This window comes from Tigriopus californicus, chromosome 8 (genome assembly GCF_007210705.1).
Source record: "Tigriopus californicus strain San Diego chromosome 8, Tcal_SD_v2.1, whole genome shotgun sequence".
NCBI classification, from domain to species: Eukaryota; Metazoa; Arthropoda; class Copepoda; order Harpacticoida; family Harpacticidae; genus Tigriopus; species Tigriopus californicus.
This window is the reverse complement of record NC_081447.1, coordinates 3026296-3041286: the sequence shown is the minus strand read 5'-3', so window position 1 is coordinate 3041286 and position 14991 is coordinate 3026296. Positions and strand designations below refer to the sequence as shown.

At 39.3% G+C, this 14991-nt stretch overlaps 2 protein-coding genes across 2 annotated transcripts in view; one reads left to right on the top strand and one right to left on the bottom strand.

Annotated features, from left to right (window-relative positions):
• LOC131884422 (uncharacterized) overlaps positions 1-6573 on the top strand; it is a 7872-nt gene extending 1299 nt beyond the window's left edge. The window contains exons 3-14 of the mRNA XM_059232193.1: positions 668-773; positions 2952-3007; positions 3892-3909; positions 3974-4046; positions 4125-4140; positions 4579-4625; positions 4736-4840; positions 4904-5027; positions 5201-5322; positions 5879-5955; positions 6020-6167; positions 6233-6573. Coding sequence (XP_059088176.1) covers positions 668-773; positions 2952-3007; positions 3892-3909; positions 3974-4046; positions 4125-4140; positions 4579-4625; positions 4736-4840; positions 4904-5027; positions 5201-5322; positions 5879-5955; positions 6020-6167; positions 6233-6351 — 1011 coding nt within the window. The 3' untranslated portion in view covers positions 6352-6573. The remainder of the gene's footprint in view (positions 1-667; positions 774-2951; positions 3008-3891; positions 3910-3973; positions 4047-4124; positions 4141-4578; positions 4626-4735; positions 4841-4903; positions 5028-5200; positions 5323-5878; positions 5956-6019; positions 6168-6232) is intronic.
• A 1784-nt stretch (positions 6574-8357) lies between these two features.
• LOC131884420 (uncharacterized) lies at positions 8358-13773 on the bottom strand. The gene is made up of 6 exons (XM_059232190.1): positions 12918-13773; positions 12659-12859; positions 11822-12445; positions 11251-11748; positions 10409-10645; positions 8358-9100 (listed from the first exon to the last, which is right to left on the bottom strand). The coding sequence occupies exons 1-6, from the start codon at positions 13243-13245 to the stop codon at positions 8577-8579; spliced, it is 2412 nt and encodes an 803-aa protein (XP_059088173.1). The 5' UTR covers positions 13246-13773; the 3' UTR covers positions 8358-8576.
• Positions 13774-14991: the final 1218 nt, after the last annotated feature.

Sequence of the window (14991 nt, the reverse complement as noted above, 5' to 3'; positions counted from 1 at the left end):
AACCACACATGAAAATATCATTTATCAACAAAAAACTTATTCCTCTTGGTTCTGTGATTAAAAAAAAATCCATAAATTCATACAATCTTTTTTACTAAAATAAATTTTCCGACCAAGTAGAGTAACCATATTTGCACTCTTAAGCCTTGGCAGAACGTTCAACTAAAGAGCGGTTTCTCAAATGGCAAACAAATGTTATCTTATGGAGGAGACCTTGTTGAAAGAGAAGAGGTTTGTAATCGTGATACAAGTTCATCGTATTCGAAACATAAATTTTCAAGCCCAATATCATGAATGACTTGGCAAGGAACATATTTAGTCAAATGAAATCAAAACTTACGATGGGGATAAGTGATAATACTCGGGTACTCAGTCTGAGCTATTTTTCAGGACCATTATAGTGTTCTTTTTTTTCTTTGTGGATGCCAATATCTACTCGATAGATTTCCCATATGTTAAAATTTCTTGAAAATGATATTTTGCTATAACCCATTCTATTTCAAATACAAGATTATTTCCATGTGTTTCATGTTGCCAGTCTTTTATTCTATCGGTACCTTCTTCATTTACGTAGTGTAGCATTGAAAGTTGGGGCTTATTAAAACATATTGTGTTTAGAGTTCTTGTTTTTAAAATCAACTATTAACCTGATGAGATCTCCTTCCAGAATGAGCAATGCATCTCTCGAAGTGACCCAACCATGAGAGGTACCTGCTTCAGCCAAATCAATTGCCAAGAAAGAGGTGGAACGCCGGATGGAAATTGTGCTTCAGGTGAGTACTGCTAGTCCGCAGGGTTACCAGAGCCGTCTTTCCCGGACAGCCTCGGCCAAATTTTCGGTGGTGAGGTTATTGCCGAATTAGTATCGGCCGTAACAGACCCAGTGAGATTGCCAAGTAGACAAAATATCCAAGGTCGACAACGTATGAAATAGAGAAACGGCTGAAAGCCGGAGGAGAATTGAACACGCATCTTGTGGTCCATATAAACGGAGAAAGAGGACGAGAGGTTCCTACGAGGCCTAGAGAGGTCAATTGAGGCCAATCCAAGAGGGCCCATGACCAGGCATGCTCAAATGATGGGTCTGATCAGGAGGACAGTGAGTGATGATGACCCTCAGGTTTGAGAGGGGAAAGAAGTTGCAACAAATTTGCAAATATAATCTAGGAATTATCTGTCTTTTTTTAATGAATTGATTGTCAATGTCAATGGAGCAATTCATACTCAAAATGATCGTTGGATGGCCTCGGAGTGATGTGAGGTTCCCCCAATAATGAAGACCATACATCCTTCCAAAATAATGGTCTTGGGATTGATCACTAGTGATGCGAACGCCTCTGTGAAGAGAAATATGCTCAGTTTAATGGAAGCCGAGATTAGAAAAGTGTACCTCATTCATAAGTCCGAATAAGTCTTGAAGTCCGTCTTTAACTCCCAAAGTGGTAACATTGAAAAATGAATTAGTCAATATATATTTATGTTCAATCTTCTCTTAACGAATTTTGTTCTGAAATTGAATTCTTGTGTAGTTAAAATTAAATGAAGTTTTGTCCGGATACTTCTTCTTGGCTCTGAATGAGTACACATACAGGCTTGTTGTTGCTTCTTCTTCTCTGTTCATGGGGAGAATGATATGTATGTGAATGAGTTTTCCTGTACCATCAAACAAGATATGCTTTATTGTCATGTTGAAAATAAGCCCTGAGCGCTTTTGTAAATCAACAGCGAAGTTTTTTCGCGAATCTTCACTCAGTTATTCTAATCTACATTGAACTCAGGTCAACGTTATGAGGTGCTTCAACCATTCTTGGGGCACAACCTATTTGCTTTTGTCCAGCAAATTGAGCACTAAGGTGGATATGTAGATATCTATGTTTAGTACAGTTGGCCGTGACAGGTTATGTATGCGTAGCGATCCCATAGATTTCAACCGGTTTTGGTGCTTAGGGTTGATTGTTTTAAACAACTCAAGCACTTTCAAAGGTGTTGCGTGAGATTTGCAAAAGTCATCTTCACTTGCAGAATATATTGGAGTCACCGGATTTTTTAGGCTCGGCAGTCCAAGGCAAGAGCCAAATGTGAACGCGTAAGCCTGGTTGAGGCCAAGCTTATTCAAAGGTTCAAATGAAATTCCTTTCCTCCTAGATTTTTTTTTCTTATCGATCAGCAAGAAAATGAGCAACTAACAAAATATTTTGTGTGGGGGAAGTACTGGGCTGGGAGACTATCCTCTCAATTTTGACATCCGTTGGTTTTCAGCAGTATATGATAGGTAAAATATAACTAGTTCGAACAATGAAGTCCTCCTCTCTTTTTCTAGTGGTCCTTCATTGCTCAATTTGCTTTCCTCCAATATACCCCAGTAAAGCAGAACCAGGGCCTGTGCTTCCAACGAGATATCCATACTGTACATAAGCTCACGCGTTACGAAAACGAAAGATTCATCCGATTTAGTAACACCACCAAGTTGTCGTGTACTCCGTCGGAGGATAGTACAAGATTGAACTTGTGGACAAGAAGAATAGCCCTTTGGAAATGCAAAGTTGGTCAAGAAAGCAGTAAGAAAGTACTGTCACATTCTACCTTTTTGGCTACTTTTTTTTCATGCAACACCCTTCTTTTGATTCATGTCATCAAAAAGGGCGAACACGCGTTTACTTAATGAAATGCATTGAATACCGAGGGTAATTTGTGGGCATTATTGATTCGCTTGCATTTTTGTGGTTAGACTTGGACTCAATCTAAAAGCAATTCCATACCAATCCTTCATTCAAAGGTTAGACGGATCTATCACCTCCTATTCATTGTTAGATCAAATATCATATGAAGTGAAGCTGCTTATTGTTCAAAGATTTATAATCCTTCATTTTGATAATACTGTGGGATTATTCACATTTCCTAACGATGTTAGAAATAGTTATAGATAATACAAAATGGCTTGTTTCTTTTAGGCTTTGGCATCTGTTGCATGTTTGTGATTCAAACTTGTTCAGGTACTGTGGTTCAGGTGAGTGCATAATGACAACCGCATTTTGAATAAGACTCTTAACATTTTTGTTTCCTCATAAACAGTGGGACAAAGTGGGGTATAGATAATAGCTGCACTTTTCTAGGAATAAAACTTTATCGCACATTCTACCGTTTTATTGAAATGGCCAGTCCAAAGGGCAGTTGAAGCCACAATCATTCTAGTTGTTAAAACATACATCTCGTTGTGGTAGGTATTTTTGATGCATTTAATTCATTACTCCAAAACCAAACACATATCATTTTTATGTGTGAAGGGTGACAAGTTTGTGTTAGGACACCTTCAGAAGTCTAAAAATTTAAATAATTTTCCAATCACTTTGAACAAGGGGCCTTCAAAAGAGTTATTGCGTATAATTAATCGTTCAGTCACAACAGAAACAAACAAAAAGCAATCATTAAGCTCAATCAAGAGGGCTATGCAGTTATCATCAAAGGCTGCAACGTCAATTCCAAGGTGGAATGAAATCTAATAGTAACACTTTGGGACAAGACGATGAAGCCACTTATGTTCCATACGTCAACGTTATGAGCTTTTGTATTTTATTCATTCTGTAGAGGAAAGTTAGGGTCGAATCCAATAATAATATTATCTATTTGGAGGCAATGTTGTTGACTGGCATGGACCAATTTTGGTCAAAATTATACGCTAATAAGTATGCCGAATAAGATATTATTGCAAACTAAAATACAAGCTCGATTGATTATTTTGTTCTGTAACACCAATAAATCCAAATTTACAGCCGTTATGAAGTGGCCCAACTCATAGTCTTCACACTGCATATTCTTATAACTCAGAAAAGGCAATTTTTCCAAAAAGGCCTTCACGTCATAAAGATCTAATACCAATGTTTCATTTTTTAGAATTGCACTTACATTCAGGTAAGTTGAATCAGGGTTACTAATTTCAGGCATGGAATTAGCATTGACGTTGTTTTTACCACAGAACATGGCGTTTCCAGGCTCAGACACAACAGTCAGCCAAACATGCAACTTCATGTTTAACAGGATCGATCCAAGTAAGTGCTAGAATGAATTTACATCGTCAAATTGCTAAGATTTTGCATCTAATCTCTTGCTCTGGATTTGCTTTGTAGATATTTGCCAAATAAGGTAGGTTTTTCTTCAACCACCATAGATTGTTGTGAGAAAAGAGTTGAAGGGAAAGGTCAAGACATCAAAAAGATCATTTGACCATTCTTCCACCACAAAGGTTCGTTGCCGGTAATCTTACTATCGAACTTGATCCAACTGCGAATTCTGACCACTTTATTGCTCTTATTTCTACCCATATCAAACTGCTATGATGATTTTGCTCCAGATTTTGAACTTGAACCCATTTACCAGAGTATTGATATACTGCATACCCTCAGGTTGCATTGTCTCCAAGTAGCAAAACCGGAGCACATTCAAGAAATGCAACCTCATTTCAAATGATTGTCACCATCCATTTATTCTCCGACCTGATTGGTCGGCTGACCAAAAAGGCAGTTTTGCAATCCTAATCAAATTGATCAAGATCTTGAGAACCGGTCTCTTGTTGTTTTGCAGATTGGATTTTGACACTACCGTTTTGCAAACCGATCCCGGATTGCCAGGTCGGTTTGAACATGTTTGATCGTCCTATCAATCACAAATTTCCAGACGTTTCCAGGCTCGATTTCAAGTTATGCCATTTCTCATTCTTTCTGCGCAACTTTATCTTTAGGGATGTGTGGAGGAGCAGGGGATTCCTTAACAGTTGGGAGCCCTTTGTCCGGCTCACCCTTTGCTTTTCCATCCGCAATCTGTGGGACGCTCAATGGTCAACATAGTAGGATGACATTTTGGTTGAATTCATTGGACTGAGAGTGATTGATCGACACTTACCTTCTAGTGTATATTGAAAGCTCAAGAATGGGAGTCACGGCGGGATCTTTGACCATTGAAACTGGAACTACCCCCGGAAATCGACGATATAAAATCAAGGTGACATATGTGGACTGCCATAGCGAACTCAGGTAACAACTCAGATTGTGTGTATATTTCTTCATTTTATGAAAAAGTGACAGTGGGGAAAAAATCAGAGATGGGATTATATGATGTTCAAAACGTATTGGCCAGTATGGTGGAGTTGTATTCGGTTTTTTTATTCATGTTTCATCGCTTCATGAAATTAATTGCTTCATTTCAGGGCCCCGTCGGGTTGTGCTCAATTCTTCACTGGAGTGTCAGGCACCGTCACGAGTTACAATTTCCAAGGCGGCCAGATCCTCCGAAACCAAGATTATACTCATTGCATCCGTCAAGAAGAAGGTAGAGGGCGTATTCAAATCGTAGCTTTTTCACAGCAGTTGATAGGCCAGGCAATCTTTTTACACGCATCATAAGATATTGCGAACTTGTTTGAACCCAAATGGGAGGAAATCTGCAAGATCTACACGTCTCACTCCACTCTTGAACGTGACTTGAATTTTGCCAAAAAGCATAAGCAATTTGAACCTCCATCCCAATGTCGTATTCTGGAATGCTGCCAAGTTTAGTAAGCCTTCCTTTTTTTGCTTTTTTTGAGTTGGTCACACACATATGAAGAAGATTGTGGCAATCCATTGTGGTTCCGAAATCCTTAGGATGGCAAATCGTAAAAAAGAGAATAACCAATAACGAAATATACATATATGAAATAATGTTAAATAGTATTGGTATGGCAGTCAACATGATTAATATCAAAGTTGACGTTTTTCGAGTCTTTACCTTGCAATAATAATGGTCTTGAGATTTTTGACTTACATGGGTATCTCAAGAAGAAAGGATGTACATAAACCAAGGGATATCTATTCCTGTGCTTGTAATCTCGCTAATAACATTTCAGGTTTTTGCCAATTTGAGGTATTTGAGACGCCAGGCGTGGCCAATGCTTTTTCGGTGTCTGATGATGCATTGTCACGGGTAAACGAATATCGGGTTGATCTAGTACTGAAGTCAAGTGAAACTGTCTTGATTCCTACAATAGATACAACGATGCAAGAATCAAAATTTTGTGACCATACCAAGCATGGCCGTTCAAGATTTCACGACGATCATCATTGGAAATACCGATTACCGATGTGGAATGGTATTCAGCAGTCAATTTGGGCAGAGTACACCAGGATCACTTTTATGTAAGACAAAATGTTCAAGTTAATACTTCTCAGCCCCTCTGATTCCCATCTTGATTTGCTCATAGCTACCCGTGACACTCCCTTTCAAATCCAATTTCATACTCTGGTGGCCGATAGATTGGGTTTGGTGACATTCGCCAATCTGAAAGGGTTTTCTTTGGACTATTCCCAAATTCCTTGTTAAATGTAACGCAAAGTGAACTTGCCTAGCCAAGAGGATGGTGGCTAGACCGATTGATATCTTGGTCTACTGCTCTTTACAACTCAAAGCTTGTGTCGTTGTTAATCAACGTTGAAATATTTAATTGTGATCCATTCATCCATCAAGAGTAAAGTGGTCGAGGTAATCAAAAATGATATATTTTGTATAGCCTGTTAATGTTTCAATAAATGTGGTTTGTTTCTATTTTGATGCGTTATTTACTTGTTTTCTTTGCTAACCTGTTCAATTATTTCGCATCAGAAGCACATGTTGGGATGCTTTTCTTTATCTGTAGTTGGAAGTTCAATGGTAAAAGTAGGCCCATAACCAAATTTAACTCTTTTTGAATAACATAATCCGTTGATTTTAGGCATATCAATGTTACAACTACTGAACACAAAGCAATAATAAGATGCTTTGTAAATAGTCATAGTTAGAGGGCTTCTAGTTTCTCTAGTTTCTACCAAAGCCGACAAACGAGTCATCAACTCACTGGCTCTATGAATTCGGAACTTGATTTTGAGAATCACGTAACTAAACGTGTTCAAAGCCAATCCCCTTCGAATAGAGGACTAGCACTCTACCTTCGAACACACGAGGCAGCCGCGAGGGAGCCAAAAACATCTCAGAAATCTCGTATGTGTCATTTCTCTGACTGGCCCTCTACTCTTTAGCCATAGTCAATAGCGAGGTTTCACAATCCTTTCGAATTGATTTAGTTTTCATGTCTATTAAATTGGTCATCACCTTCGAGTTATTTTTATTCATTCTGCAATTTCGTCTGATCCATTGCTGATGAGTAACTTTTCACTAATTGAGGTATGTTGATTTTTGGCTTGGAAATAACGAACGACGTATTTCTTAGGAAATCCTACGAGTAACACTGAAAAAACTGAAAAATAATTAGTGCGGCTTTCATTAAACTTTGTGCAACTTGAATCTGAAGTGCTATGAAAGATATTCAGAATATTGCAATGCGCTATCCATGAAGAACGAAGGAATTGGAGACCTTCGATTGGGACTCGATTAGTCCCGAATTGTGGGGAACATCGTCACCAATACCATCTTTCTTATTTTTGTGAGCAAGCAGATGTCCAAGCATCGCAAGAAATTTACTTAAAAATGATTTATGCTCTATTTTTGCCAATGTTTGCCTTCATTGAGGCGCCATCTGGAGATAAAATATCAAAATTAGGACTTACAACCATAATACGGATAAATAGGGAGCCATGGACCCTCAAAGTGTATACGGGGTTGCCATCTTGCAAGAAATATGTTCAAAAGAGAAGACTATGCCCTGAAATAAGATGCCAAATATAGCATTGTATTCCAATGGCTATTATACTTTACTGAAGCTTCGAATGTTTTTGGAAATAATTAGACATTGCAGCTGCAATGAACATTCCGCACATTGAACAAGGCGGATTTTTCAGCGTTATGTATTTACTTTACTGCTGTTGCACTTAGCAAGAAAATGAATCGGGTGCAAGATTATTTTAGTTTTATAGTCTGTACGACCGTAAAAAATAATAATTTAGCCAATTCGGAAGGTTGGATTCACATTTGACGCAACCTTAGTCCTGGATTGGCAAAAGGTATGCATATAGTTTGTTAAACCACCTTTTGCTAAGCTTCAACTTGAGTCAAAAGTAAGTGTAATTTGATTCGCGTTCATTTGCTTTGTTTAAAATTGTCAAGTTTAATGTAATTGAGAGTGGAGTAAAAATTGAAAGTGTTGCTGAAAACATGAAATAGCATGAGACTTCCTGGCACATTTCATAAGTTTTAGGTTTGACTTTTCATGAACAAAATAAATGCTGAAAAAAAAGCAGGCATTCAAGTTGCTCCGAGCCGATCATGATTATTTGTCCGCAACGTTTGCATCTACCTAGACTACCTAGATGCTCGAGGAGACAGCCACCAGAATTTCTTCGAAGCTGCCCGAGTTGTCTTCGTTTACCACTAGCTAGTCAATTGAAGATTCTAGATTTCTTAACCGAGTGACTTTTAATTGTTGTTCATTCACGAAGCAAAAACGAAGACGGTTTAAGGAAAGTATTTTGATAAATTTACATTGACTTTCAATTTCTATAACCCATGGGCAAGTTGAGGGTGTTGGCAGATGGGGATGGTCATGCTCATTAAACATTAATGATATACAAACACTTGAACTAGAAAGTTTTGGAGGCAAGGGAGTCAGTCACTTGTCAAGTTCCTTGAGCCCGAGCCTCTCGATCTTTTTGCCTGATGATGGCGATCTTTTGATTGTTAACAAACATGATTTTTGTTTCCAAGTTTTTGGGATCTTCAAAAACCGGGAAATTAACCTCGCCCGTGGACACATCCACTGACTCTTCCTCGCCCTCTTTTGTTGTGTCTTTACGGTTCTTGCGAGGTTGTTCCATTTCCAAATCCTCTTTTAAAGGCTCTTCCCGACTGAGAGCATTAACTGCCTCGTAATTGAAGAGCAATTCTTTGACTGGACCAGTTGTTCTGCTTTCGTTTTCATTGTCGACCGCGTCGTCAGTGGTTGGGGAGAAATCTTCAACGGGTTCATCTTCCTCAACAGATTCTTTGTCTTCATTAGCGAACTGTTCCATGACTGCCACTACATCACTGGCTTCAGTGAATAAAACTTTGTCCACGTAGAAAATGGTGCCCAAATTGTAAACAAATTCGCCTTTTCCTATTGTGTGGATCTCTTGTCGGCCGTCATTAAAAGTTATATTTTCTGAAATGAAAGAACAGCGTTAGGAAAGAAATTATTATTGACTTCAATTTTAACAAAATTTTAGAATTCCAATCTGATCAGGTCTGGAGTCTTAGATGAAGCGCTAACTATACGGTTGTTGGTTTCGATTTTGTTCATTGTGATAAAATACGCCCTGGCAATCTCATTTTTCCTCACGGGAGCGCAAGTTTATATGTTAGGAATGACTTGCACATTAGCCATGTTCAAATGTCTAGTGGCGAAGTAATTGTTGTACTTTGCCACCTCCAGTGTCTTGATCAGTTTTGTCCATGAAGGATTTAGGTGTGGCACTCCAAAATAATGGAAAGTTCGGTGAGTATATCCAGTTGAAAGTAAGTACGGCTTTTCAAACAAGTAGTTGGGTATATAGCCGTTTAAGCCTAGAGATGGCATCACAATGCTAACTCTGCACAAGTTGATTGTCCAGCCACATCTTCCAAAGCTGTTTTACCAGGAACATTGAGGGTATGAGAGAGCTTTGATATTGGAAGAGACCGTAGAACGGTTGGGACTGTACAGTATTCAGAACAGGTACAGAAGGTATTTGATACTGTACGTTTTCAAAAGCATCCATGAGCTTTGTCCCAACCCGGGTTTTAGGGCCAATTCTAGTGACCGTAGAGGCTTAATGTAAAGCCCTCGAGATGAATAACAATGAAGTATAACTCTCTTCTTTCGCGGGCTTCTTCATTGTTTAATTCTCTTCACTCTAATATTCATAGATGTTGTGTTATTAATCTGGTAGCATCTTTGAAGTCAGACTTGGATAAATCCCAAATCAATCTTGCATTTAAGGGTTAACTAAGTCCGTCAACTCGAATTCGTTGGTAAGCCAAATGTCACCTTAAAGTTATCAAATAGACAAATTCAAATATTTCACATTAACAGTGGGATTAGATTCCCAGAGTAAAGCCCGTGAGGAACTAAACCTAGCCAAAAAATATTAAAACGAATTATTCAAATTCAATATCATCGTTTTTTGTTGACATTAAAACTCGAAATCCTGGGAATATCAGTGGCCATTAATTGAATTCTCCAAATTTTGAAGGCAGATGATTTATGATGATATTGAAAATGAAACCAGAGTAGCTATTTTAATAAAAGATCATCAATGGCTAGTGAGCCTTGTCAGAAAATTGCTCACCCCCGATTCCAAAAAGACAGTTTTGTTCCATGCAATAAGGAGTTAGTAGGCACTGAATTTGAACCTCTGCCGTCTCATTTTCCTTTAGTTGTCGTTGAATTTGTCTTTGGCACCAGAATGCCGTTTATCTACGGTTACATTACCTCCTGTTTTTTCGATGACCGTTAATGTTTTTCCTGATGTAGTTGTCAATATATGGCCGACTTCAACATCTTTTGGAAAGGTTCTTGCCGCGACCAAGTGGCTTTTCAAGGTCTCAAGCCGGAATTTGTCGTCCAACCTGAAAGGATCCGGAGCTGTGGCATCCTTAACAAATAGACGCCAAAATGCGTCATCTCTTGGAACAAAGTACGTATATCCATCCTCCAGTTTAGTAGGGGCTGAAAAGATGAATTTGATTTTTATTGCAATGACATCGAATGTTGCAAAATTAATTAGATTTGCGAAGGATTGAAAAATATTTTAGATGATTTCGAAATTGGTTTAAATAGCTGAAAGAAATATACGAAGGACAATCACAGTGTTAAAGAACACCAAACCCTCAACCACGATTTCAAGTGGTCCTGTTGCCTTCATTCCTAATTTTTCAACGTACTGAAGTTACCCTATGCCAAAAAATCCCATTTTTATGATTTGTCTCAATTTTTGACCTTATTTTGTGACTAAACATATCAACTACGAGACACAAAAGCTTCATTATCATAAAGAAGCTTCAGTTGATTCGAAATCAAATGATAAATATGACACGATGATCAAATTATCAATATGGGAGTAAAATCTAAATTCTTTGTGCTCTATTTTTCTCCATGTTTTCCCTCATTACGGCACCCTATATTGATGCAATGCTAAGAATATGATTCAAAACCACGGTAGCATGAAACATTGTATGAAGCATTAGAGGGGAAAACGTTCAGAAGAAAAGAAACGTTTTAGATTCTTGTCAATGTCCCATTGATGAGGATTTTTTATGAAAAAGGGTACTCACTGAAACCAGGTGCAAATTCTCCAATCTCGGGTGTGCTGTTCATATACTCAGTCATGTATGTGTACTCTTCACTTCCTTCAATGAAACTGTATACGTGGGATAAGAACTGCGATTCGCTCCAAGGCTCAATTACAAGAGGACCGGATTCGAGATAGCCGTGATCTTGCTCAAGTTCCTTGACCATTTCGTTGTCCACAAAGAGCAGCTCGTTGATAAACAGCAATGCCCCATGTGGGACTGGGGTTCCACCTTCAACGAGTTCGATATCATTCACCCGGAGTTTTCCATCCACTCTTGAAAACGTGATGTCTTTTCCGCCCACAGTCTTGAATTGCGCGCCATTTTCGACAGTGTTTTGATCGACGCTCCCGACAATGAAGTGATTGAGGAGCGTGTCGTGAATGAAATTATCCACCCGAAATGGGTTGAATCCCCAATCGATTGGAGTCCAGGCACGGAAGGCCTCATCAAACGGAATAATCGCGGTGTAATTTGTATCTGCAGAGGAATGGGAGGGACAATAAGAGAATTTCCAACTATTCAGTGGCAATCGCTTCCGAAGAGTGTTTACCATCACTAATATCTTGCGATATCGCATCGTTTTGAATGTATTCTAGAAAGTCATTGGATCCAAATCGAAGGACACTGAGAACGTCCACAATGTCCTGGAGGAATGCCGGTAATTTCGATTCGTTATCCTCATTTACTGTCCGTAATTGGGGAGCTTGGACGATTTCAGACTTTCTGACGACTTTGTTCGTATCAACGTTGCCGTCAAGCGTGGCTGGGTCCACAAACTCTTCAACACAGACCACAATGCTCTTGAATAATGGACCATTGTCCCCGACTGGATGGCATTTTTCATGCTTTACCCAATGGTCAGGAGGAATGAATGGAGTGGTGGTGGTTGTCGTGGTGGAAACGGTGGTAGTCGTAACAGTGGTTGTTGTTGTAGTCGTTTTAGTGGTAGTAGTAGTGGTGGTGGTTGTGGGAGTTTTAGTGGTTGTTTTAGCTTTTGTCTTGCCATTCTCTATATCCTGAGATATCTCATTGTTTAAAACTTCTTCCGACGAGGCATCTTTATCCAATTTGTCCTTAATGTCCTTGGTAAATAGGTAGTCATCCACGGCGAAGATCACTCCGTTCTTCACTTTGGTCCAGCCGATAATTTTGGCCTCGTTCACCCACAATTCTCCTGCAAATAAATACCAGGGGAAGAATTTTGAAATTAAAACCGTAGGGCTTGAAGTTTCTAAACCGCAAATTGCCTGCTGAAAGAGAGATCTTCGGTAATCTTCATTCCTTTTATTCTACAATCATGATTGATTCGATCATTCGTGTCGTGTTGAACTGTTTCCTTTAAATTATATACATGGCGTCTTTTTGAACATAGATTTCAAGCGCTCACCATTTTTATCGATTTTAAACTTCAGAGGTAATCCACCGATAGTCAATTTGTCCACATTCTTAATCAGACTCTCTGGCTTGACCTCTTCACCCAAAACGATATGATTGGCAATCACTTCTTCCGCCAAGGCCTCGTTTTTTAGCAAGGTCTCGGGCGTGGTCTTGGATGAGTTGATTGGGGCCAAAATGGTAAAAGGCTCATCTGTGAGGGAAAAATCCATGACAGTAATGGCAAAGTAAAACTCCAAACGTCAACTCACCTGAAATATTGACATCGTTGTTGAGGAACACGAACCACATAGAGAAGAAAAGGTCCACTCCCAGTTGGTCATAAACACTGGGTTCAATGTCCATTGTATTGGGAAGGGTCAGACTACCCTGGACATTGTGCCTATGTTCCATGGGCAGCTCCCAAACCGGGAGTTTCTCCGAATCAGGAATGACGGGCAACTCCTTAGCCGGACCTTCAATGGCCTCTTTCAAGTTGTCTTCTTGGTCAATTGCCATGTTTTCAGATTCCTCCGGATTGGGTCTTGCCAATACGGCATACCCAAACAACAACAGTACAAATATCGTCCACGCTCTCATGATGTCTATTGGGTGGGTGTTTTCACGATTCTGTGTCACACTTCCTGTGCTCAATCAAAATAGTAGTTTCTCTTTTTCGGCAGGAGATCTTTACCTTGCTCACTCTTGTCTTCAACTGAGGACGGCCCTTCACTCAAGTCTATTGAACACACACGATCCTGGAGTGTGTACTACTCAAGCCACTCACTTCATGGTGGTTTTGAGAGGAGCTCGCTTCCACATCCAACAAGGTTAGTCCATCGGAGAGAGGTCTAAAGGATGAGAACAATCACTGGGGCCTATTTTTTACGTGGTAGCACAGCTTGTCGTAACTCTTTCTCAATATCTCTAAATGATTGCGAAAATATGTGTCATTCCGAATGAACGCTGCAAGAACGCACATGGAGAGGATGGTTCACATAATTAACCATCCATTATCTTGATCTCCGTTGAATGACTTGTGCCAAGAGACACAAGACAGGACAAGGGTTCAAGTCAATGTCGTTCATTGACTCGTGATTCCGCTCTCGAATCTTCACATGTCATCTTGCAAACCGGCCGGTACGTACGAGATGCGGAAAATTGCATGGTAACTTGTCCATGTTGTTGATTACCATGCCTTTTTTGACAATGTGTACAGATTGGAAACCAGGGTTGGAGTCTCTTCAGCGCGGATTCAAACAAAAATGGCAATTTTTTGAGACACACTTTGGAGACCTTCGAGTGTGTGAACCTCGATGTATTATTCATAGAACCGAATTGTGATGGATGATCTTTGTTGGTCCAGTCGAGCACATGCATAATTGACCATTATTTGGAAAAGCTATCCTTGAAAGTTGTGTCTGAACCTCCCAGGACAAAACCCTGCTGCTCATAATGGTAATGATGGGAAGATTGGTTCAGAACGTGTAAACGTGGATTTCACGGTCATCCAGTCGAACAAACCTGACCAATTCTCAAATTTGGTCTTCTCGTGGCAAAAACTCTAATACGAGTACAAAACCACTGTCGTATTGGCACATTATCTGGTTCACTTTTCCAACCGACAAATGCATCTAACGTGTACAACTTGAACACCATGCACATAATCATGTTGATTTATACAAGTTAAATGCATTTGGCCAAATGTTTCCGTCATATATATTTGAATATGTATTGATTGATATCAGAGGAAACAATGCCAAACTCTCAACGAGGATAATTTGTATTTCTGAGACTACAATGCTTTTGCATTCACCGAGATCAAAAGTGACAATCATTTTTTAGATCTAATCTATCATTGTGCACAAAATTTTAAAAACTAAGCATCAATCTTGATTATGCTAAGAACGGAACTCTCTTGCTTGGTAAGAAATCCGGATTCAATTTGAGGTAAAGGTCAAAATAAGATAACATTTTTGGGATTTCCCGCTTTCAATGCAATTTAAGCGTTGTTCCCACCACAGGAAATGGTCGATATCGAGAATGTTCAGAGTAAAACCAAATCTAATGAGTAATGAGCGATAGTTTTGATATGAAACGTGCAGGAAAACTCAAGTCAGCTCAAAATCGGGAATTCCGCCGCAATAATTCAGAAGCGTGACAAGTGCGCAAAACTTGAATACATGAGACGGATCTACGTAAGCTTTTAACAAAGAATGGTTCCAATGGGTGAGCATTGAAAACGTTACAAATTGATCATCGATGAGTCAAATATCTCCTGTAAAACACGGATCATGTGTGAATATCACTGAGATTGACTGACAACTTACAGTAAGTCTATTATTT